Source organism: Hyperolius riggenbachi, chromosome 7 (genome assembly GCF_040937935.1).
Source record: "Hyperolius riggenbachi isolate aHypRig1 chromosome 7, aHypRig1.pri, whole genome shotgun sequence".
Lineage (NCBI taxonomy): Eukaryota > Metazoa > Chordata > Amphibia > Anura > Hyperoliidae > Hyperolius > Hyperolius riggenbachi.
The window spans coordinates 188,186,983-188,213,367 of record NC_090652.1 but is presented as its reverse complement, the minus strand read 5'-3'; the positions used below and the strand labels follow the sequence as shown (position 1 = coordinate 188,213,367).

The window sequence follows — 26,385 nt, the reverse complement described above, 5'->3', positions numbered from 1 at the left end:
TTTGGCTTTACAGGAGTTATTAGTATTGATGAGGGTGTTATAGATAAGAGAGATAAGACCTGTTTGGTTAGTGTGTGATAAGATATCTTCAATAGGGTGAGACTGCATGATCAGTGTTGGAGAAGCAAATTGAGCATGGAATGCGTGCCTGATTTGGAGGTACCGAAAGTACATTGAGTTAGGGAGTGAAAATTGTTGTTTAAATGGAAGGTTTAGGGAGGGTGGGTAAAAAATAAAAATCAATTTCCACTTACCTGGGGCTTCCTCCAGCCCGTGGCAGGCAGGAGGTGCCATCGCCGCCGCTCCGCAGACAGGCTCCCGGTGGTCTCCGGTGGCCGACCCGACCAGGCCGGCTGCCAGGTCGGGCTCTTCTGCGCTCCAAGGCCCGGAACTTCTGCGTCGCACACCGGCGCTCTGACGTCATCGGACGTCCTCCGGGCTCTACTGCGCAGGCGCAGAACTACTGCGCATGCGCAGTAGAGCCCGGAGGACGTCCGATGACGTCAGCGCGCCGGCGTGGGACGCAGAAGTTCCGGGCCTTGGAGCGCAAAGAGCCCGACCTGGCAGCCGGCCTGGCCAGGTCGGGTCGGCCACCGGAGACCACCGGGAGCCTGCGGAGCGGCGGCGAGGGCATCTCCTGCCTGCCACGGGCTGGAGGAAGCCCCAGGTAAGTGGAAATTGATTTTTATTTTTTTCCCACCCTCCCTGAACCTTCCCTTTAAGCATATTGAATTGCTTGATCTCATTACCATCCACTATGTCCCTAAGTTTTGTTATGCCTTTATTAGCCCAAATGGACGGATCAGGAATGGTTAAGAATTGAATAAGCTTAGCATTGTTCCATAATGGAGTAACTGGTGACCATTGGCCCTTATCGGAGGTGAATTGTCCAGCTTCTTCCCATATTTGGACTGTGGTAATCATGGGCAGAGTAAGATTTGTGCAGGCTTTGGGTCCCCTAAAGGGTAAGCTAACTAAAGCTAGCGGTGAACCTACAATCTCCGCCTCTAGTGCAGAGGCCGGGTTGTAGGAGGATTGTTCAAACCACCAGTAAATGGTGGGGAGTAAGGCCTCAGTTATTTGGCCTGAGGTTTAGGTAAAAGGCTTGTTCGCAGAGTACACCTTTAAAATAGAGTTTCTCGTGATGCAGGCAGAAGCATCTCAGTGTCTGCTTGAAGCAGATGATACAAGCAGATACTGAGAACATGTTCCTGAAGGAAGGCCACAGGCCTACACTGCCCCAGACAAATGGACTACGAGAACAATCAACATAGGCCATATTTACAAAATATCACATGCTTGTAAGTAAGTGAAAGGTGGCATTGAATATTAATCGAGTAGGTGGGTATTATGACACCACGAGGGGTCGAAGCCAATAGTCGGGTCTGGGGGGATGGCTAAGATGAGGTCACATTTAACTCTTTCCTAGTCAGTATTAAAGGGCCGGAGGGGCCAACGGAGCGCACTCTGATTCCTACTTTCATGCTCTCCATCTGCTGACTGGAACACCTAATAATTTCCTCTCTTTATGTAATCTGATATAATGTATGCTGTACATAGTTAGTCTAGATGTAACGTAGTATCTACATAAGGAGGACCTGATTATCTTCAGCAGGAAGGTAATCACGCAGCTGTAACGCAACATGAGGATTTGCTTGGCTAGGATATGATGAACTGTATCAGTATATCTGTTTCCTGAATAAACAACTTGTACTTTGAAGACGACTGAGAAAGTCTATCTCCTGCTTGCTGTGATGAGGCGTGTGTGCAACTCTCGCTGATGAGTTGGCTGGTGCCGGAGAAAAAGGTGATTTATAACAGCCAGCACTATGCATATACAGTGACCAGGGACTCGCCCAGCTTACAGAGGGGGGTACCTGGGGAACGGAGCAATGCAGAATGATGGAAAGCTACCCGGAAGACTTCAGAGGGCTGGAAGAAGCCCCAGGTGAGTAATTGGCCACTAAACTTTTCGCTTACCATTTACTTTAAGAAGGCAATATTGTAATCTGCAAGGAAACTTTTAAAATAGTGGTGCGCTGCTTTCACTCTCAATAAACATTGAAGTTACTTTAATCAGCAGCTACCAGTAGCCTCTTACACTGAAATATTAAAAAATACAAATAAGACAATCCCAACACACAAGATTAATTTAACAGCTCTCACTTTAAACTAAACAAGGCACACAATATGAACGTTTTTACTCACCAATGATTCCAACAACAAGCTCATCTGTAGTGTCATCACGTCCTACTAACAGAGAGTAGTCAATAATGAGATGGCTAGATAAGAAGTGGGAATCACTGTGTATGGAAGCACGAAGGACAGTCTTGCAGTGTGATCGGATGTATAAGGGATTGTCCCTAACCATTTTCAGCAAATTTTCATCCAGAAGTACAACATCACAACTTTCCTTTCCAGTGTCTGTCTTTACATTTCGGTTCCTCAAGGAACCCTTTAGATCAAAAACCTTTTAAGGACAAATATAAGAAAAATTTGATCTCATTTAAAATACAGTATGTATACAAGTTTGTATTAAATAAAGTATTTTTGTTTATGTTTCCTTGACTGAACAGCGTTGAGTAGGTTATCTCTATCAAAATTTCACAAAAGAGCTAAGATAACCACACATCATACAGTCTTGATTGTATAATTCTGTTCAGTGTTGCCTCTTCTTTGACACCCAAACTAAACAATCTTCTCAAAGTATATTTACTACCTTTTGTACTAAATAGATGTGGTAAGACTGTACACTGTACAAGACTGTGCTATGAAGATTGTATAATTTGTAGCCAGTTTAGCCATAAAGAACATTCAGTCTGCTCACTACTAACAAATGTAACCAGATAACTAAAGGCTCTGCCCACAGCAATGCATGGAAATGTCAAAGCCAACTCACTTTGCAGTGTGGGGAACTGCCGCCTCACTTGGTGAATTCTGGTCACTGAATCCAGCAACCAATACAAACTGTCTTAAATGACTCCTGAAGTGAGAGGGGTATGGAGGTTGCCATATTTATTTCCTTTTAAGAAATACCAGTTGCTTGGCTGTCCTTCTGATCCTCTGCCTCTAATAATTTTAGTCATTTACCCTGCACAAGCATGCAGCAGATCAGGTGTTTCTGACATTTTTGTCAAATCTGACAGGATTAGTTGCATGCTTGTTTCTGGTGCGATTCAGACACTACTGCAGCCAAATAGATCAGAAGGGCTTCCAGGAAACTTGTACTGTTTAAAAGGAAATAATATAGCAGCCCGCATATACTTCTCGCTTCAGGTTCCCGTTAAATAATTACAAAGCATTGGATTCCTCATTCTTTCAAAACTAAAGCCTTGTAAACACGGAGGCTCATCTGTCGCTTTCTGGTCATTAAAGTGAACCAGAGGTGAAAATAGACTAATGAGATAAACAATTGTATTTATTCTCCCACTCCTAAAAATGACTTACTTTTTTTTATATTTAAAGCGGAACAGAAGTTAATTTTAAAACAAACTGTATCACTTACCTTGGGCTTCTGCAAGCCCCCAGCAGCCATCCTGTCCCGCGCCAGTCCTCCGCCATCCTCCGTTCTCCCACTGTCAGCTATTTTCGGTATCACCGCCGGCCCACTGCGCCTGCGCGGCTCTGGCCATGCGTATCCTTTATCGCGTTCCAGTCCGCAATAGCACTATTGCAGACGTGAATGCGTAGATATGATACGCTTAGCAGGGCTGCGCAGGCCTCGACTTACAAGTCGAGGAACGAAATGAAGCGGCTGCGGGAAAATAGAGGCTCGTGGAGAACTGGCACAGGACAGGATGGCTGCTGGGGGCTTGCAGAAGCCCCAGGTAAGTGAAACAGTTTGTTTTAAAATACTCTTCAGTTCCGCTTTAAATATTTACAAAGTAGATTGAATGTTTTGTCGCCTCTGCTCAGTGGCAGTCTATTAAAGAGAAACTCCGACCAAGAATTGAACTTTATCCCAATCAGTAGCTGATACACCCTTTTACATGAGAAATCTATTCCTTTTCACAAACAGACCATCAAGGGGCGCTGTATGACTGATATTGTGGTGAAACCCCCCCACAAGAAACTCTTGAGTACGTACTCCTGCCAGTTTCCTGTCTGGGAACCTTGCTGCATTATGGGAAATAGCTGTTTACAGCTGTTTTCAACTGCCAAAAAAACATGCAGCAGCTACATCACCTGCCAACAGTAAAAATGTCACCGTGTAATAAATGTCAAAATGTAAATCAGGGATTTAAAAGATTTTACAATGGGCAAACACTGACTAAATCATTTATACATAATTATTGTAAAAATGAAGCACTTTTTTTATTACATTATTTTCACTGGAGTTCCTCTTTAAGTGTCCCAGTGTTAAAATACATGAACTACTGACCTTTTTTTAAATCTCCCTCTGCTCTCAGAAGTTGCATTCTGCCAGGAAAACTTTTATGGCTGCAATCTGCTTATCAGAGGTTTACTACATTCCCCACAAGGTACCAAGGCAAAAGCTGTCACTTCCATGCCTAAAAATTAACTCTTTCAGGCAGCAAAATAAAACAAGTAAAACAGTGTGGTTATTAAAATGTTTGCACTGTACCTACACATGTTTATCTCATCATGTCACGTCATGCCTCGGGTACACATTTTTCATTATAGATTAGCTCTGGATTTAATGTGCGATGGATTATTGCACTATACATGCTATTTATATTGGAGTAAAACTTAAGAAAGAAGCCCATTTTTACTGCCGACTCTACCCTAACCCTAAAATCAAGACTGTTGTGTCCATTTGACTTTATTTTCACTTTAATGTAGAACCAAATATGCAGGCCATGTATATGAATTATAATTATTATTATTTTTATTTTTTGAGATTTGTAAACCATATACAAAATGTACATTGCAAAAATAGTAGGACCTAGGAGGCCTAAATATTATCACAAATAAACAGTGATCGAAACTTTAACCACTTCAGGACCAGCACCCTCTGCCCCCTTAAAGAGACTCTGTGACAAATTTTTTAGCAGTATTTCACCTATCCTACAAGTTCCTAAGGCTGTTCCATTGTGCTCTGGCTTACTGCAGCACTTTCTACTTGCACAGTCTCTGTAATAAATCAACTTATCTTTCCCCTGTTGGATTTGTCGCCTGTGTAAACTGAACAAATAATAGCTGGCTGAGGAGGAAGCTGCCTGTTAGGCTGACAAGAGTGCAGAGCCAAGACTCCAGGCTCTAAAGACACAGCTTGTCATGCTTTATTGACACAGAGCTCTTTCAAAACTTGCACATAACCTCTGGAGACTGAATGCAATGTGTAACCCACTGAATTCTCTGTGTACTCACTGTGTATTAACTGAGTTCACTGCTCTGCTGATGTACTTCCTGTTTTGGTGGCCATCTTTTCTGTTTACAAAACAGTTTATAAAACTGTTTTTTTACCCTCTTTATTGCAGCGGAGAGCAGCGAAAATATTACAGAGGGGGCTAGGAGATGACCCCAAACAGGCAGGGATGTTTGTTTATACTTCATTTTGGGAATACAGATTCTCTTTAAGGACCAGAGGCTGCTGGTCCAGTAAACCGCCGCTTCCCGACAAATCGCCGCTAAAATCCGCCACTCCCGCCGGTCACGGTTCTCTCTCCCCGCCGCAGGCTGCTCTCTCTGCCGTCGGTATGAAGGCAGAGCGCTGTGTGCCAGTCAGGAGCCGCTTTCATTGGCTCCTGACCCTGTCACTCCATGTAAGCCAATGGGAACGGCTTACATGAATGACAGGGCCAGAAGCCAATGAAAACGGCTCCTGCCCGGCTCACAGTGCTCTGCTGTCATAGAGGCGGCAGGGCAGCACATTTCTGCGGAGACCGAGCGGCGACAGCGGCGGAGACGGGCGGAGACGCACGGTGAATGGGACGTAGAGCTTACGTCCAGTCAGAACTGCAGCGCCCCCTGCCCGACGTAGATTTATACTGTGGCGGTCCGCAGGTAGTTAATCTCACCTGTGCCATTTTTCTGCCATAAAAAAGATTTTCCATGACGAGCAGATCCAGCTTCTTCTCTGTGTTGTTTTGTGAATTCTTATACCCAATTCTGTACACACCTAGAATCTTAGCAAGTGCTGTTGGTTTCTGAAAAAGCATGGAAAAAGAAAAAAATATAGAAAGTTCTAGCAGAGAAAATCAAATAACTAATTTGAATGTTAAAAAGTTAACTGCATTACAAGATACATTGCTGTCACAATTTGGCAATACCGTAGCCTGCAATGCGCTGGAGGTTTAGTTTGGGGCGAGGCTTAACTGTTATAAGTTTGATTAGGCCTGTACACACTGCTGCGCTTTTAAAATCGCATGTGATTTTTAAATCGCAAGCCTTCATGAGAATAGGAAAAGCGCATCGCAGCAGTGTGTACAGGTCTTCACGATTTTCATTATTTTTCAAAAGGCCTTGCGATTAAAAAGCGCATGCAATTTGAAAAGCGCAGCGCAAGCGCAGCAGTGTGTACAGGCCCTTACACTGTAACTGAAATGATACAGCCCTAAGGGCACGCGCAATTATGGTACCGAGGCAGCAACTGGGACGGTGCATGGATGGATTATGAGTTTGGCTACATTGTAGGATGTAGAGTAGGAGTTTGGCTACATTGTAGGATGTAGATATTTTACTGTACAATACTTTGGTATAAGAAAAAACAAATAGATCCAGGCACTTAGCCTCAAGTTAGGACATTTAAATAAGTTATGTGGGAAGTGCTAAAGGGGATGTGGCCAACAAAATATCAAAGTAAGTTAACCCTTCGCACACTCCCATTCAAATGCTTTCACAGAAATCAATCATCCAGGAACCACTGCTATCCCTACAGTTAAGTTAAAAGCTTGGATCTTGGTACATATCTGTATGTGTCCTATCTCTGGCCCTGTAACATGCATAATGCAAACATACAAACATTCATTGCATCAAACTTATTGCAAAAATTTATTTGATAAATTTTTGCATGTATGCACTATGCATGTTACAAGGCCAGAGTTAGGACACATACGAATACTGGGGTACCTCTGAGCGGTGTATGTGACTACGAAAGAAAATATATTTGTGTACCAAGACCCCAGCTTTTAACTTGTAGGGATAGCAGTGGTTCCTGGATGATTGATTTCTGTGAAAGCATTTGCATGAAAATTTCCATGCAAGTGTGCAAAGGGATACCTGACTTTAATACTTTGGTATACAAAGGAGTTCAAGGCCAACACAGTGACTGTAAGTAGCCCAGTGTATGTGGCTGCAAAAAAAGCACAAATCTTTACCCTCCACTACTTGAGCTTGACAGTCGATATGACGTGTTTGTATGGATATGTATGGATATGTTGCGTTTGGTTTTCATCAAACATAGTACAGTGCATTATGGTTAAATGTCCATTTTGACCTAATCTATTCAAATGACATTGTTCCAGAAGTGTTGGGCATTTGGCCACTACTGAATGTGCCTATCTATATACAGGAGAAAATAACAAAAAAAAAGACAGTGCTTACAGTAGGAAATAAAAGTCGGGCGTGGGCTGCATGGACAGGTGTCTCACCTGATGGAGTGGGCAATTAAAGCAAGCCGTATGCACATTTGTTCCTCTTAGGTGCTGGGGACCGAGCATGCCATGGGATTCGTCTGTAGTATCCATCCACATTGGTGCAGACCAGTGTTTTCAGGATTATGTTGTTATGTCCAGGGTAATAGAGCATCATTTATGCAGGTAAATACCAGAAAGCAATCCTATGCTAGTGTTAGCCAAGTGCTAGAGAATGCTGCAGGTGGAAATCTTGTGTGCAGATAAGTAGGCATGGCTCATAGACAGCCTTAAAGCGGAACTGTAGATAGGATTAAAACAAGCTGTTTCACTTACCTAGGGCTTCTGCAAGCCCCCAGCAGCCCTCCTGTCCCGCGCCAGTCCTCCACAAGCCTCCGTTCTCCCACCACAAGCTGCTTTCGGTTTCACCGCCGGGCCACTGCACCTGCGCGGCTCTGGCCACGTCTATCCTTTATTCGCGTTCCAGTCCGCAATAGTGCTATTGCAGACAGGAAAGCGTAGAAAGGATACGCTTGGCAGGGCTGCGCTGGCCTTGACTTACAAGTCGAGGAACGGAACGGAGCAGCGGAGAGAGAATGGAGGCTCGTGGAGGACCGGACTGCTGCTGGGGGCTTGCAGAAGCCCCAGGTAAGTGCAACAGTTAATCCCATCTACAGTTCCGCTTTAAAGAGTAACTGTCAGGCTGCAGAAGCTAATTTAAACCTCTATTCTCCTGTGTTAAACAGTTTAGAAGGAAGCCCAAAAGCCATTAGTGAAGATAAAAATCTCAGTTACCTTTGATGTGAGCTTATCAGCAAAGCTGTTATAGACCCATAAGGACGCAAGCCGCACACTAAACTGCAAAGCATTCTGGGGCCCTCCCCTCGGCTGCTAATGAGACGTTACAGCAGCTTGTAATCAGTCCAGCGCGTAGCACTGATAAATCTCCGGGCAGAGTACACTGCAGGAGTCAGCTATTGTTCCTAGCCACATGGCTCATTAATATTCACTGCACACTGTGTTGTTCAAGTACGAGCTTATCTGTGATCAGGAAGCAGGCAGGACATGACGACACATTTGACAGAAAAACATGGAGCCTGCCATGAGCTGTCAGGAGCATCTATCTCTGCATATACTATATACAAATTCTGTGAAATCCAAACGTGGACAATGAAATGCATATGTAATGTAAGTACAGCCAATCTTTAGCTACTGATATATGTGTTTATTTTCTCTGAGACCTTATACCTAACAGCTCCTCTTTAAGGACAGATGCGAGGAGGAATAATAATACAAAAAAAATCTACTTACCCTAGGCTTCCTCCAGCCCCCTGGCAGTCGATATTTCCCTGGCTGCAGCTCTGCTTGCAGCTGGCGCCCTGCTCGTGATCGTGCTCATGTGGCTTGGAGCCTTCTGCGCAGGCGCAGAATTACTGCGCCTGTGCAGATCGCTCCACACCACCTGAGTGCTCCAGACCGCAGCAGATGCTGCCGTGTATGAGCTCCTATTGCCGCAAATTCCATGCCCTCTGCATGTGCAGAGCTCCACCTCTAGGTAAGGCTGTGTTTCCACTAGAGTGGAGAATGGATATTTTTTGTAAGTTCTCCGCTCATTAGAGATGGCCCGAACGGTTCGCCCCGCGAACTTCAGTGGTTTGCGTTTGCAGTGAACTGCGAACTATATTCAAGTTTGACCCGCCCCCTAAACTACATCATTAGGGTCAACTTTGACCCTCTACATCACAGTCAGCAGGCACAGGGTAGCCAATCAGGCTACACTCCCTCCTGGAGCCCCCCCCTTATAAAACGCAGGCAGCGTCAGCCATTTCACTCACTCGTGTGACTGCAGTAATTAGAGAAGGGAGAGAACCTGGCTGCTGACTTAGGGAAAGCTTATTTAGGCTCTTGTGTTAGGCTTGTTAGGTTGCTCCTTCTTGCTGATCTTATTGCTAAAAAGCACTCCTCATCCTCAACAGCTCTTTTGAGAGCTAATGTTGTTCTTGTGATCTATTTTTTTGTGTGTGTGTCCCACAGAGACTTGTGTTGCATATACAGCCCTGTCAGTCAGTCGCAGCTACTGGTGGGACCTTGGCCCCTTGGTAATTCCTACTGTGCCACTGCCAGGCCCAGCACATTCAGTGACTATCTGTGTGTGTGACAGCTGCTCATTTGTAATACCAATCACTGCATACCCACATGTTCAGTGCACCTATCTACCTCCGTGAGCGCACGCAGTATCACTGCACCTGTTGACGGTACCTGTGTGTGTGACAGCTGCACATTTGTAATACCAATCACTGCATACCTACCTGTTCAGTGCACCTACCTACCTCCGTGACCGCAAGCAGTGTTATATACCAGTCACTGCACCTGTTCACGGTACCGGTGTGTGTGACAGCTGCACATTTGTAATACCAATCACTGCATACCCTATACCAGTCCTATCTTTCCTCCCTAATATCCGCCCAAGTACACAATCCAAAACGCTTGTTCAGCTCCTTCAACTCCGTTCTCCATCCCCCCCCCTCCTCCTCCTTCATCTTGCTTATAAGCTGAAGAATTTGCAACATACTTCACTGATAAAATTGACAAGATCAGAAGTGAATTCTCCAAGCAGCCCTCAAATCCCACCTCCACACCTCTCATTGACTGCTCTCTAACTGCCTTCTCTATACTCTCTGAACATTCTCTCTCCTCTATAATATCCAAAGCTAATCTAACCACTTGTTCTTTGGATCCTGTTCCCTCCCATTTCATTCCGAAACTATCATCTCTCATGCCTGCACTAACATCGCTATTTAACCTGTCCCTCTCCACTGGCATCTTTCCGTCGCCATTCAAAAAGGCTGTTGTGACACCACTACTTAAAAAACCATTTCTAGATCCTACCACACTCGCCAACTACCGCCCAGTCTCACTTCTCCTATTTGCATCCAAACTAATTGAACGCCACATACATGCAGAATTAAGCCATTATTTATCAGCTAACTCCCTACTTGATCAGTTCCAGTCTGGCTTTCGCTCCAACCACTCCTCGGAAATGGCCCTTACCAAAGTGGCCAGTGACCTTCCTACAGCTAAATCCAAAGGTCAATTTTCCGTACTCATCCTTCTTGATCTGTCATCAGCATTCGATACGGTCGACCACACCTTACTCTTACAAATACTTTCAAATGCAGGAATAAAGGGCCTTGCTCTCACATGGTTATCTTCCTACCTCTCTGGAAGGTCCTTCACAGTCTCCTACTCAGATCAGATCTCTTCTCCTCATGCTTTGTCTGTCGGGGTTCCTCAAGGCTCTGTCCTTGGTCCCCTCCTCTTTTCCATCTACATGCACGGTCTTGGTGACTTAATCAACTCATTTGGGTTCCAATACCACCTGTATGCAGACGATACGCAACTGTACCTCTCGGACCCAGACCTTAACTCCCTCCTCAAACGTGTTCCTGACTGCTTGTCTGCTATATCCTTCTTCATGTCCTCTCGCTTCCTAAAACTTAATATGAGTAAAACAGAACTAATAATTTTTCCACCGTCTCTGGCCATTAGAGATGTCGCGAACCTCCGATTTTCGGTTCGCGAACCGGGTTCGCGAACTTCGGCGGAAGGTTCGGTTCGCGGAAAAGTTCGCGAACCGCAATAGACTTCAATGGGGAGGCGAACTTTGAAAAATAGAAAAAAATTTGCTGGCCACAAAAGTGATGGAAAAGATGTTTCAAGGGGTTTAACACCTGGAGGGGGGCATGGCGAAGTGGGATACATGCCAAAAGTCCCGGGGAAAAATCTGGATGTGACGCAAAGCAGCGTTTTAAGGGCAGAAATCACATTGAATGCTAAATTGCAGGCCTAACGTGCTTTCAAACATCTTGCATGTGTATACATCAATCAGGGAGTGTAATTAGAGTTCTGCTTCACACTGACACACCAAACTCACTGTGTAACGCACCGCAAACAGCTGTTTGTGTAGTGACGGCCATGCTGGACTACGGCGCAACATGGCGAGATTGCTCTTCCTCACTCAGTGATGTCAGGTAATGTGTGACTTCCTTCTCAACTTTCCATGGCATTGTTAAAAAGCTTACGTTTTGTTTTTAAATTACATTTTCTACTTGCTGTGTACTTGTTCAGTTCCGCTACAATGAGAATCCTGTGGAGGCGGTCAAGTCTGCCATTGTGACCCCGGGTAATGGCCGGGGAATGAGGGGTTTGAATCCGGTGTGGAGCCTGAGCAACGGCTACCACTACACATCCAAGGAGGGCAGCGGGCAGGCATGCACGCCCACCCGCCCCGAGGTAGTGACCAAAAATAACAATACAGGAGGAGGACTTTCGAGGCCCTGCTGTGTATTTGAAATGAATGTACTTTAAATCTTTTAACGAGAACCAGTTATGGCGGGCAAAGATGACACCACATTCCTTTCACGAGAATCATATGGAGGCGGGCAAGTCTGCCATTTGTGACCCCGGGTAATGGCCGGAGAATGAGGGATGGAATCCGGTGTGGAGCCTGAGAAACGGCTACCACTACACATCCAAGGAGGGCAGCAGGCAGGCATGCACGCCCGCCCTGAGGTAGTGACCAAAAATAACAATACAGGAGGCGGACTTTTGAGGCCCTGCTGTGTATTTGAAATGAATTAACTTTAAATCCTTTAACGGGAATCCGTTAAGGAGGGCAAGTCTGCCATTGTCACCGCGGGGAATGAAGGTTGGATTCCGGCCCGAAGTGGGAGCCTGCTGAGACCCATGCTGTAGCTGCCCTGACCGTGCTTTGCAGACCAGGCATCTGTGGTCAGATGGACCCATGAGCCAGCGGAAGACAAACCAAGTCGAAAGCATTTGCCAAGAATGTTTTACGGAGGGCAAGTTTTTTTGCCCTTTTTTTAAATCGTTTGAAAATGATAGATGGTTGTATTTTTAAATTGTTTGAAAGTTTAGATGGTTGTATTTTTAAAATGGTTGAAAGTTTAGATGGTTGTATTTTTAAATTGTTTAAAAGTGTATCCATTCTTCCTCCCCCCAGCCACGAACAATACCATGGGAACGTGGAGCAGCAGAAGCCCCCTGTGACGGCTGCCGCGGTTGTTCTCCGCGGCTTGTCTTTTGAGGGGTGCTGCTTTTCCTCAGGTGTTCTTGCCATAGCTGTTTGTGCCTTCTCTCCAGGTGCCTTCGTAAGGCACTTGTCCCTACGTGAGAGTTGGCCTTTCCACGGCTCAATTTTTGCTGGCAGAGACAACAGATGGCTTTGCTCCGATCTGAGACACACACGTTAAAAATTTTCCAAACCGCTGAGCCCCCCTGGGCTGATGGCGCTACGGTGGCATCAGCAGCGGACATTGAAGGGCATGTTGGCTGTCTGGCCATAGCGGGCAATACATGGCGCCGGACACTGCCCCCAGCTGTTTCTGAGGACGAGCTCCCTCTTGTATTGCGTTCCGGAGTTGGAGCCTGATCAACGGCTACCACCACACATCCAGGCAAGGAGGGAGGCAGGCAGGCATGCACGCCCGCCCCGAGGTAGTGACCAAAAATAACAATACAGGACTCAGGAGGACCTTTTGCGGCCCTAATTGTAATGAATCAACTTTAACCACCCTGGCGTTCTGATTAAATCGCCAGGGTGGCTGCGGGAGGGTTTTTTTTAAATAAAAAAAAAACTATTTCATGCAGCCAACTGAAAGTTGGCTGCATGAAAGCCCACTAGAGCGCGCTCCGGAGGCGTTCTTCCGATCGCCTCCGGCGGCCAGAAGTAACACGGAAGGCCGCAATAAGCGGCCTTCCGTGTTTCGCTTACCTCGTCGCCATGGCGACGAGCGGAGTGACGTCATGGACGTCAGCCGACGTCCTGACGTCAGCCGCCTCTGATCCAGCCCTTAGCGCTGGCCGGAACTGTTTGTTCCGGCTACGCTGGGCTCGGGCGGCTGGGGGGACCCTCTTTCGCCGCTACACGCGGCGGATCGCCGCGCTGCAGCGGCGATCAGGCAGCACACGCGGCTGGCAAAGTGCCGGCTGCGTGTGCTGCTTTTTATTTGGTGAAAATCGGCCCAGCAGGGCCTGAGCGGCAGCCTCTGGCGGTGTTGGACGAGCTGAGCTCGTCCAGACCGCTCAGCTGGTTAAATCCTTTAACGGGAATCCGTTATGGAGGGAAAGTCTGCCATTGTCACCGCGGGGAATGAAGGTTGGATTCTGGCCCGAAGTGGGAGCCTGCTGTGACCCATGCTGTAGCTGCCCTGACCGTACTTTGCAGACCAGGTATCTGTGGTCAGATGGACCCTTGAGCCAGCGGAAGACAAACCAAGTCGAAAGCATTTGCCAAGAATGTTTTACAGAGGGCAAGTTTTTTTGCCCTTTTTTAAATCGTTTGAAAATGATAGATGGTTGTATTTTTAAATTGTTTGAAAGTTTAGATGGTTGTATTTTTAAATAGTTTGAAAGTTTAGATGGTTGTATTTTTAAATTGGTTGAACGTTTAGATGGTTGTATTTTTAAATTGGTTGAACGTTTAGATGGTTGTATTTTTAAATTGTTTAAAAGTGTATCCATTCTTCCTCCCCCCAGCCACGAACAATACCATGGGAACGTGGAGCAGCAGAAGCCCCCTGTGACGGCTGCCGCGGTTGTTCTCCGCGGCTTGTCTTTTGAGGGGTGCTGCTTTTCCTCAGGTGTTCTTGTCATAGCTGTTTGTGCCTTCTCTCCAGGTGCCTTCGTAAAGCACTTGTCCCTACGTGACAGTTGGCCTTTCCACGGCTCAATTTTTGCTGGCAGAGACAACAGATGGCTTTGCTCCGATCTGAGACACACAAGTTAAAAAATTTCCAAACCGCTGAGCCCCCCTGGGCTGATGGCGCTACGGTGGCATCAGCAGCTGACATTGAAGGGCATGTTGGCTGTCTGGCCATAGCTGGCGATACATGGCGCCAGACACTGCCCCCAGCTGTTTCTGAGGACAAGCTCCCTCTGCTTCTATCATGGAGTCGTCTCCTCCTAGTCCTCTCTGACTCCTCCTCTGAACTGTCCCCCTGGTCATCTCCTCTACCGGGAACATATGTGGTATCCGTATAATCGTCATCATAATCCTCCTGGCCAGCTGCACTTTCCTCAGACACCTCCTCACGATTTTGGGAAGTGATGGCACGTGCCTTCTTCTGAGCACTGTATTTTGGGCCAGGTCCGCACGAAATCACAGCAACACCACCTCGCACAGACCTGCCGGTGCCTGGTGGCCTTTCTCTGGGTCTGCCTCTACCTCTTCCTCTACCTGGTTTGTCCATTTTGTCCATCTCGGGGGGATGCTAGGTATATGCAGTGAGCTGGGTTTACTCAACACAACAGGTAGTTATGTGCAGTGATGAGGTGGGTTAAGTAAACGCAACAGGTAGTAGGTATATGCAGTGAGCTGGGTTCACTCAACATAACAGGTAGTAGGTATATGCAGTGAGCTGGGTTCACTCAACACAACAGGTAGTAGGTATATGCAGTGAGCTGGGTTCACTCAACACAACAGGTAGTAGGTATATGCAGTGAGCTGGGTTCACTCAACACAACAGGTAGTAGGTATATGCAGCGAGCTGGGTTCACTCAACACAACAGGTAGTAGGTGTATGCAGTGAGCTGGGTTTACTCAACACAACAGGTAGTTATGTGCAGTGATGAGGTGGGTTAAGTAAACACAACAGGTAGTAGGTATATGCAGTGAGCTGGGTTCACTCAACACAACAGGTAGTAGGTATATGCAGTGAGCTGGGTTCACTCAACACAACAGGTAGTAGGTATATGCAGTGAGCTGGGTTTACTCAACACTACAGGTAGTTATGTGCAGTGATGAGGTGGGTTAAGTAAACACAACAGGTAGTAGGTATATGCAGTGCAGTGAGCTGGGTTCACTCAACACAAAGCTAGGTATATGCAGTGATGAGGTGGGTTAAGTAAACACAACAGGTACTGGGTATATGCAGTACTGGGTAGTACAATGTGCAGCTCCCTGTCACACACACAGGCAGTCAGTCACTGAATGAGCTGGGCTGCTGGCAGTGGCACACACACACTATCAATTAGCAAGGCTGTGCATGCAACAAAAGTGTCAGTTTGACACACAGTAAAAAAAAAAAAAAAAGTACAGGATGAGCTCTGACAAGAGCTAGGGTGCTATAAAAGCAATAACAATCAGCCAGGAGCAAACTAAGCAGCCAAGAACCTAAGTAATCTGTCCCTAGAAGAACAAGTCTGCAGCAGCTGTCCCTTTCCTCTCACTAGCAGGCACACGAGTGAGTGTAATGGCCGCTGGACCATGCCTTATATAAGAGGGGGTGGGGCTCCAGGGCTTGCTGTAGCCTGAATGGCTACAATGTGCCTGCTGACTGTGATGCAGAGGGTCAAAGTTGACCCTCATAGTGCATTATGGGGCGAATCGAACTTCCGGAAAAGTTCGCCTGCCGCAGGCGAACGCGAACCCCCAATGTTCGCCTGGAACCGTTCGCCGCCCGCTACACCTCTACTGGCCATCTCTCTGCCTGAAGTAACTGTAAATGTTAATAACACTCCCATAACTTCAGTTCCCAAAGCACGGTGCTTGGGGGTAATATTCGACTCTTCTCTCTCTTTTATTCCTCTTCTTAACTCCATAACCAGCTCCTGCCATCTCCAACTCAAAAATATATCTCACATCCGTCCCTTTCTCACTCAAGACACAACCAAAATGTTAATACATGCTCTTATAATTTCTCGTCTGGACTACTGCAACATACTACTTTGTGGACTACCTTCTAACAAAATGGCCCCGCTCCAGTCGGTACTGAACTCAGCTGCTCGTCTCATTCATCTTTCTTCTCGATCTTCCTCGGCTGAGCCTCTCTGTCAAGCTCTTCACTGGCTGCCAATTAACCAGAGGATCCAGTTCAAACTCCTAACCCTAATCTACAAAACTCTCCACAATCTCTCTCCCTGGTACATATCCTCACTAATTTCCAGATACAAACCCAATCGCAATCTCAGATCTGCACACGATCTTCTGTTGTCCTCCTCTAGAATCACCTCCTCACATTCACGCTTACAAGATTTTGCACGCGCTTCACCCCTTCTCTGGAATCCCCTCCCACAACACACCCATCACTCGCCAACCTTTGTTACTTTTAAACGCTCTCTAAAAACTCATTTGTTCTGACAAGCATATGCTGTACCCTAGGCCACTTCCCTTTGTCCTAAGACCAAATTGCCCTCCTACTAGGTATCCTAAAACACACTGCCTTTATATATTTTATCGTATACTACCCCTCCTCTTGTTTCCCCCCATTCCCTTTAGATTGTAAGCTCGCAAGTCGCAAGGGCAGGGGTCTCTCCCCCTTTTGTGTCTTGGAAATCATTATACATTTTATTCATCATGTTACTTTTATCACTGTCATTACCACTTCTGTATTTTGTATTCTGTATGCTGTATCATTTTTTGTATTTTGTCACTAATTATGTATCTTGTATATTAGTGTACACCATTGTCTGTATTATGTACCCCATGTTTGTTTCTAACTTTGTACAGCGCCACGGAATTGGCGGTTTATAAATCAATAATAATAATAATAATACCTACCTGTTCAGTGCACCTACCTACCTATGTGACCACAAGCAGTGTTATATACCAGTCACTGCACCTGTTCACGGTACCTGTGTGTGTGACAGCTGCAAATTTGTAATACTAGTCATTGCATAATTGTTCACAGTACCTGTGTGACCGCACACTGTGTAATATACCAGTCCGTGCATACCTGTTAACTGCACCTGTGTGACAGCTGCACATTTTATTGTAATACCAGTCACTACATACCTTTTACTGCACCTGTGTGACTGCACATTGTATTACTCAAGTCAGTGCATACCTTTCACTTCACCCCCCCCCCCCCCCCCCCTCCACAAAACAATAGGCAGAGGCAGACCCAGAGGCAGGTCTGTACGAGGTCGTGCTGACGTGATTTCCTGCGGCCCTGGCCCAAAGTATAGTGCTCAGAAGAAGGCACGTCCCTTCAACTCCCAAGATTGTCAGGACGTGGTTGACTATTTAAAACAGAACACCTCATGTTCCGCAGCCACCAGCGTGCCTACAAGCACCACATCCGCTGCATTTGACACTTCGCAGGAGTTATTTGGTGGGGAATTAACTGATTCACAGACATTATTGTTACAACAAGATGAAGGCGATAAGCAAGTTACACCACCTCATATGACTGAGTTAGGCGACACTATGGACATAACGTGTAAGGAGGAGGATGATGAAGTACCTGCTGTTGGTGCTGCTCATGAGGTGTCTGAGGCAAGCGAAGCTGGGGAGGATGATTATGGTGATTATGATGATATGGAGGCCACGTGGGATCCTAAGAGACAAGATGACCAAGGGGATAGTTCATAGGGGGAGTCAGAGAGGAGTAGGAGGAGACGAGTTGCTGAAAGAAGCAGGGGGAGCTCGTCTTCAGAAACAGCTGGTGGCAGTGTCCGGCGCCATGTATCGCCACCTATGGACAGCCAGCCAACATGCCCTTCAACATCAGCTGCTGATGCCACCATAGTGTCATCACCCCAGGGGGGATCAGCGGTTTGGAAATTTTTGTGTGTGTCTACCTTAGATCAGAGCAATGCCATCTGTTCTCTCTGCCGCCAAAAATTGAGCCGTGGAAAGGCCAACAGCCGCGTAGGGACAACTGCCTTACGAAGGCATATGGAGAAAAGGAACACATTACAGATAAAACCAACAATAGTACAGTTCCACCCCTAATATAAATGCCAATCTTCACAACAAATGAAATGGGGCTTTAAATGAACAATAATAGTCTTTTAATTCTTCTTATCAAAAAGGTCTTCACAGTTGCGGACACACAGGTAAATATAGTTTCTAGATATCCAAATCACAAACAAAACGACTGCCTGACACGTGTTTCACGATCAAGGATCGCTTCTTCAGAGGCCTACAGTATACATGTACATCTGTTAAAAACACACACAATGAACAGTTTTTATGTTACATACCATTCTAGGTGCATACGCATCGCAAGATACAGGAGCAAGGTAAAAAAGGGGGACCTAATCTTACCATATATGGACCCTCGTGTAACCAGAGACCGCAATCTGCAGAAATTATGATTGCTATCAGTACCAGTATGGAGGATGCACTATATCAAACATCAGCACCGACACATAATCACCCGTGTGTAGATACACCAGCATACCAGCACAAAAAAAGTGTATGCTAAAACACTGTGCTAGACGAGAAGTGCATACCAGACCATATATGTGCCCCAGCACCATGCAATAAATCACCACGTGTCCCCTATCAACCTTATATAGATCACCATATATTGTATATAGCAAATAGAAGCACATTATCGCTCCAGAGCCCCACTCCTAAATAGTATTATCAGGTCCAAAACTCCTAGTGCATACATGTTGTTAGACCAATGTATATCAACATGGTGTGTGTATGTGCACCAGTACACACACTACATACTAGAATGACCCATAGGTTCATCTATAAACTATCATGTATACATAAAGGTCTAATAAAGAAAAAAGGAAAAAGTGCCCCTCTATATAAGTGTAACTATATAAGTGTATATATCCAGGCTTGCAATATAAGCCCGAAACTCAATCAGGTATATAAAGTGCCACCTATGTCTATATATAAAAAAAGTGCCAAGATAAGAAATATACATATAGATAGGTATATAACCGGTAGGCCATAAAGACATAATTGTACATACAAGAAAAAGTGCCCAGATATAAAGCATACATATATATAAGTGTATACCTGCAAGGATATGAAGACCAGGACCAATGGACAAAGTCCACAGACACACCGCCGACTACACCAGTGCGGAAGATGTAATGGCGGAGAGTTGCTGGGTTAGAAAAACCCCGTGCCTGCCAATCAGAGTGGTGCAGGGTGGAGCATGCAGGGAGAAAGGCGGAAAAGACAACACCAGCACATGTGTATATCCATGGAGCGCACGGAAGTATAGAATCCCCGCGCTGCATCCCATTCGGCTGGCTGATCACATGGAGCAGACGTCAGAAAACTCGACGTCATCCATAACTGCGTTAGGTACGGCCACTCCACCAGTCATGCACAGTAGACAGATGCATCAGCCCAGAGTGGCGTGCCACGGCGCCCGCCAGACAAATACCAGAGTGCGGCTAATACGCATGCCTAGCCCCACACCCCCTACTGGACAGGGAGAATATGGCCACCATGAAACATATAGTCACTATCCGTATATATAAATACTGCAGCCAAAGTGACCATCTGACCTGGGAGAAGGGAAAAAAGAAAACTATGTACCCACCTCCCAAAAAAGCCACCTAGTGCAGCCCCCACACAGGTACAGAATAATTTTTTTTTATATATATAAAGAGATATAAATATAAATTACATCTCTATATAACTAGCCACCTATTGAATTCATGTAGCTCTTGTTCGGTGCCTTCCCATACAAAAAACACGTCGTCTATAAATCTATGCCACGTAGTAATAAGATGTATAAAATCTTACCCATCCTCAGAGAAAATCTGTTCTTCCCATCCCCCCAGGTACAGGTTAGCATACGACGGGGCACAGGTGGTCCCCATCGCTGCTCCCTGCACCTGGAGGTAATGGGCCCCACCAAACACAAAAACATTGTGAGTCAGCAAAAAATACAGTAGGTCTACAATGAATGCATTAAGTTCTTTGAATTCATTCCCCATCTTGTCGAGAAATCTCTGTATCACCTGAATCCCCCTGTTATGTGGAATACTACTGTACAATGCCTCCACATCCAATGACACCAACATACTATTCTCAGAAACATGAATTTCATCCAGTATGGTAAGTAAATGGGAACTGTCTCTAACGTATGATGGTAAAGTCATTACGTGGGGCATTAGATGAACATCAATGAACTTACTGACATTTTCTGTTAGGGGTCCATGGCCAGCCACGATTGGGCGACCTGGTGGGTCTTTCAAAGATTTATGCACTTTAGGTGTGCAATAAAAGGTAGGCGTGCATGGATGTTCCACCGTTAAAAAATTGAATATTTTCTCCTCAATAAGTCCATCTATTTTAGCTTTGCAGAGGATATCATCAAGTTCTCGTTTGTAATGTACTATTAATTCTCCATTAATTTTTCTGTAATTATCTTTATTGCGAAGCAATTTCATGCATATTCTTTCATAATGATCATTCTCCATTATAACAATATTCGAACCTTTGTCAGAAGGTTTTATAGTCAGGTGGTTCATCTTTTTTATTTCCTCTAGAGCTAAACTCTCAGAGATACTCATATTAGGAATGGTCATACTGTTCTTCATCTTTTTAATGATACCCTCCATTACTGTTTTGATAAATATATTGATGCTCGTACAGTTGTTCATATTAGGGAAATATTTGGACCTTATTTTCAATTTAGAGTAATCATATTGAACTGGATTAACATCCAGTGTATTTTCAGCTAGAAGTTCCTCCAAATCTATATAGGCCTGAATGTCTATGCTATCCCACTCTGCAGGGTAATCGGTGTCTTTTTCTTTATTCAGTGTGGCTTTGAGATATATTTTCCGCAGAAATAATTGCAAATCAATCATCACTGCGAAGAAGTTAATTTTATTTGTAGGGCAAAAATTCAAGCCTCTTTTCAAAACATTCATTTGTGGTACAGTAAATTCCTGGTCAGTTAGATTTATTATCTGCATTTCATCGTCACGATCTGTCTCAACATTGTCTCTATCTTTATTCGAAAAATTGTCAGGATCTAATACAACTAGACCATCTTGGGGTAAAATTGCTCCATCATGATTTTTTTGATGGGTTGCACCCCATTCTCGTGTCCTCTGATTCCAAAAAATTAGTACCTGTTTCATAGGCTCCACCGTGTCTCTCAACTTTATCCACACCTTTTCTTTTGTATGCCTGCGATTTTTGATGTCTATAATCCGGTTTGAAAGATCTGTAGCTAGAGGCACTAGACCAGCTACTGGCTATAGATACATCAGGTTGTTGTATCTGTTGTGCAGGTCTATTAGGTGTACTCTTGGTAGGTTTCTGATGTTTGGGTGCATATGTCTGTTTCCATCTATATGCTACCCCTCGGTGGAACGCATTTCTATCTCTATTTAATTTATGCTCTTTTTTACTGACAATATCCTGATTTAATTTCTCTATATATTCTTTGATTTCCCTATCTTTTTGTATAAAAAAAAGAACAAAAAGATATTGTACAATTGATGTATGATTTAAAAAAACTGCTTGTTAATAAGTCACACATGTGGTGGAATGTTGTATATTTTAACATACATCTTGAGGAAAAAATTAACCCTTTTGGAATGAGAGTACAGATTTTTCCCAATGATACAGGTTTAAGCCCATAATTTAAACAGGACTGGGAGAAAAACTTAAAAGAATGTTCTGCTAATATGATGGTCTTAATGAAAAATGTGTATGAGTCTAGATTAAAGTAAGTCACGATTGAAATCTCAACTTTGGGTAATAAACTAGCACCTTTTAAGGAAGACCCGATTTTTATACAAAAAGATAGGGAAATCAAAGAATATATAGAGAAATTAAATCAGGATATTGTCAGTAAAAAAGAGCATAAATTAAATAAAACGTTATTACTACGTGGCATAGATTTATAGACGACGTGTTTTTTGTATGGGAAGGCACCGAACAAGAGCTGCATGAATTCGTTGGGTGGCTTAATGCCAATGATTGGAACCTAAAGTTCACTTATTCGTATCGTTATACAGAACTTGAATTCTTGGATCTATATCGCAAGCCAACAGCTACTAATTCCATTCTTAGAGCTTATAGTGCACATCCTAATAATACTATCAATAGCATTCCGTATTCACAATAGCTCAGAATAAGAAGGAATTGCACAGATGTAAGTCATTTCCAGAGCGAGGCTAAACAACTACAAAAGAGACTCCTGCAAAGAGGGTACTCTAAAAAAAAGCTTAAAACGAGCCTATAATAGGGCTTTGGGACAAGACAGAAAAAAACTTTTGTATGGAAAAAAGGTGGAAGCAAAAAGTACACAAAGTGCTAAAAATTTTTCCTTTTCAATGATAACAACGTACTGTGGGGAACATCAAATCATTAAGCAAACACTCAATAAGTTCTGGCCTATCCTGAAACAGGACAAAATGCTTGGGAAGGTAGTGCCCAAATATCCACGTATAGTTTTCAGAAGATCCCGTACGATTGGTGCTCAAATTATGAATAATCATTATATAGGGAAGATGCGTGGTGAACCATGCAAAACTAGGGGTACATACGGATGTGGGGGATGCCCTTACTGTCAGTATATACTCAGAGGACAAAATGTGGAGATAAAAGCTAGAGATAAAACCATTAAACTTAGACACTATGCTAATTGCAGCACTCTGGCTGTAATTTATAATGCCTTCTATGCTGGCAAAACAAAGAGAGAATTAAAAGATAGGATTTATGAACATATGTATGATACCGGTAAAAAAGGTGAAAAATCGGCAATAGCCAAACATCTCATAGAAGCCCATGGAGGCAATAGAAGATTTATAAAATTCGCAGTATTAGACAGGATCCACCCTAATCTTAGAGGTGGTGATATAGATAGGAAACTTTATCAGATGGAGGCTAGATGGATATGGGAGTTGAGGGCAGAAGAAAAACCTGGTCTTAATGATTAAATTAGTTATAAGATGTTTCTATAGGGTTATATGTAATTTCTATGTACAGGACATGCACATCGTAAGGATAGGGTACCCCTTTGTAATCTTGGGGTTTATACATATTTTTAGTATTCATACTTATTAATAGGTGGCTAGTTATATAGAGATGTAATGTATATTTATATCTCTTTATATATATAAAAAAATGTATTCTGTACCTGTGTGGGGGCTGCACTAGGTGGCTTTCTTGGGAGGTGGGTACATAGTTTTCTTTTCCCCCTTCTCCCAGGTCAGATGGTCACTTTGGCTGCAGTATTTATATATACGGATAGTGACTATATGTTTCATGGTGGCCATATTCTCCCTGTCCAGTAGGGGGTGTGGGGCTAGGCATGCGTATTAGCCGCACTCTGGTATTTGTCTGGCGGGCGGGCGCCGTGGCACGCCACTCTGGGCTGATGCGTCTGTCTACTGTGCATGACTGGTGGAGTGGCCGTACCTAACGCAGTTATGGATGACGTCGAGTTTTCTGACGTCTGCCCCACGTGATCAGCCAGCCGAATGGGATGCAGCGCGGGGATTCTATACTTCCGTGCGCTCCATGGATATACACACGTGCTGGTGTTGTCTTTTCCGCCTTTCTCCCTGCATGCTCCACCCTGCACCACTCTGATTGGCAGGCATGGGGTTTTTCTAACCCAGCAACTCTCCGCCATTACATCTTCCGCACTCGTGTAGTCGGCGGTGTGTCTGTGGACTTTGTCCATTGGTCCTGGTCTTCATATCCTTGCAGGTATACACTTATATATATGTATGCTTTATATCTAGGCACTTTTTCTTGTATGTACAATTATGTCTTTATGGCCTACCGGTTATATACCTATCTATATGTATATTTCTTATCTTGGCACTTTTTTTTATATATAGACATAGGTGGCACTTTATATACCTGAATGAGTTTCGGGCTTATATTGCAAGCCTGGATATATACACTTATATAGTTACACTTATATAGAGGGGCACTTTTTCCTTTTTTCTTTATTAGACCTTTATGTATACATGATACTTTATAGATGAACCTATGGGTCATTCTAGTATGTAGTGTGTGTACTGGTGCACATACACACACCATGTTGATATACATTGGTCTAACAACATGTATGCACTAGGAGTTTTGGACCTGATAATACTATTTAGGAGTGGGGCACCGGAGCGATAATGTGCTTCTATTTGCTATATACAATATATGGTGATCTATATAAGGTTGATAGGGGACACGTGGTGATTTATTGCATGGTGCTGGGGCACATATATGGTCTGGTATGCACTTCTCGTCTAGCACAGTGTTTTAGCATACACTTTTTTTGTGCTGGTATGCTGGTGTATCTACACACGAGTGATTATGTGTCGGTGCTGATGTTTGATATAGTGCATCCTCCATACTGGTACTGATAGCAATCATAATTTCTGCAGATTGCGGTCTCTGGTTACACGAGGGTCCATATGTGGTAAGATTAGGTCCCCCTTTTTTACCTTGCTCCTGTATCTTGCGATGCGCAGGCACCTAGAATGGTATGTAACATAAAAACTGTTCATTGTGTGTTTTTAACAGATGTACATGTATACTGTATGCCTCTGAAGAAGCGATCCTTGATCGTGAAACACGTGTCAGGCAGTCGTTTTGTTTGTGATTTGGATATCTGGAAACTGTGTTTACCTGTGTGTCCGCAACTGTGAAGACCTTTTTGATAAGAAGAATTAAAAGACTATTATTGTTCATTTAAAGCCCCATTTCATTTGTTGTGAAGATTGGCATATGGAGAAAAGGCACAAACTGCAATCGGAAGAGCACCAGAGGAAAAGCAGCACACAAAAGCAAAGCCACCCTCCTTCTCCTCTTCATCCTTCAGGTGCATCATCTTCAGCCGCTTTCTCCCTTGCACCTTCACAATCACAGCCACCCTCCTCCACTCCGCCTCTCACCTTGAGCGGTTTCTAATCCTCTGCACATAGCAGCAGCCAGGTGTCCGTGAGGGAAATCTTTGAGCGGAAAAAGTTGACACATGTACCCTGCATGGCACATGTGCTGAATCTAATAATTCAGAGATTTGTGTCTAAGTTCCCAGGCTTACAGGACGTCCTGAAGCAGTATTGTCTGCCAGTCACCCCCTTGCCCGGTGTCTGACAGCTGGCTTGGCGGAACTGTTAGCTCGCCAGCTGTTACGATACCAGCTGGTGGACTCTGAGGCCTTCCGAAAATTTGTGGCCATTGGGACACTGCAGTGGAAGATACCAGGCCCAGGGGCGCCGTGAGGCATAAAGCAAACCAAGCGGCCGCTTGGGGCCTCAAGATCTTAGGTGCCTCGGCGGCTCCGTGACGTCGGCGTGACGTCACTGTTTTCCCGCAGCCCCGCGGGGCTGGCAGAGCAGAGCAGGGCTACGGGAAGATGGCCGCCGCTGAAGCCCTGCTCTGGAGACTATTTATGTCTCCAGTACAGGGCTTCGGGTGGCCATCTTCCCGTAGCCCTGCATTCAATCAGCGCCAGAGAATGGAGGAGGGAGGGAGCTCCGTGGGAACTGCGCGCCTGAGGAGCCGGCCAGGAGAGGAGACGGGGAGAGAAGACTTCTGCCAGTGCCAGGTGAGTAAATTCTTTTCTTTTTGCAGCTCTAATTGCGTTTATCTGCAGAAAATGTGCCCTAATTGCGTTTATCTGCAGAAAATGTGCCCGAATTGAGTTTGATATCTGATGAAAAATTGAAAATGTGCCCTAATTGCGTTTGATTTCTGCTGAACTGTGCCCTAATTGCGTTTGATTTCTGCTGAAAATGTGGCCCTAATTGCATTTGATTTCTGCTGAACTGTGCCCTAATTGCGTTTGATTTCTGCTGAAAATGTGGCCCTAATTGCGTTTGATTTCTGCTGAAAATGTGGCCCTAATTGCGTTTGATTTCTGCTAAACTGTGCTCTAATTGCGTTCAATTTCTGCTGAAAATGTGGCCCTAATTGCGTTTGACTTCTGCTGAACTGTGCCCTAATTGCGTTTGATTTCTGCTGAACTGTGCCCTAATTGCGTTTGATTTCTGCTGAAAATGTGGCCCTAATTGCGTTTGATTTCTGCTGAACTGTGCCCTAATTGCGTTTGATTTCTGCTGAAAATGTGGCCCTAATTGCATTTGATTTCTG

At 44.7% G+C, this 26,385-nt stretch overlaps 1 protein-coding gene across 2 annotated transcripts in view; it reads right to left on the bottom strand.

Annotated features, from left to right (window-relative positions):
* Positions 1–26,385, bottom strand: part of PIKFYVE (phosphoinositide kinase, FYVE-type zinc finger containing) — a 921,889-nt gene that overhangs the window by 83,845 nt on the left and 811,659 nt on the right. For both annotated transcript variants that reach the window (XM_068244945.1, XM_068244946.1), the window contains 2 exons: positions 5,982–6,110; positions 2,209–2,470 (listed from right to left, as the gene is read on the bottom strand). In XM_068244945.1, the coding sequence (XP_068101046.1) occupies positions 2,209–2,470; positions 5,982–6,110 (391 nt within the window). The remainder of the gene's footprint in view (positions 1–2,208; positions 2,471–5,981; positions 6,111–26,385) is intronic.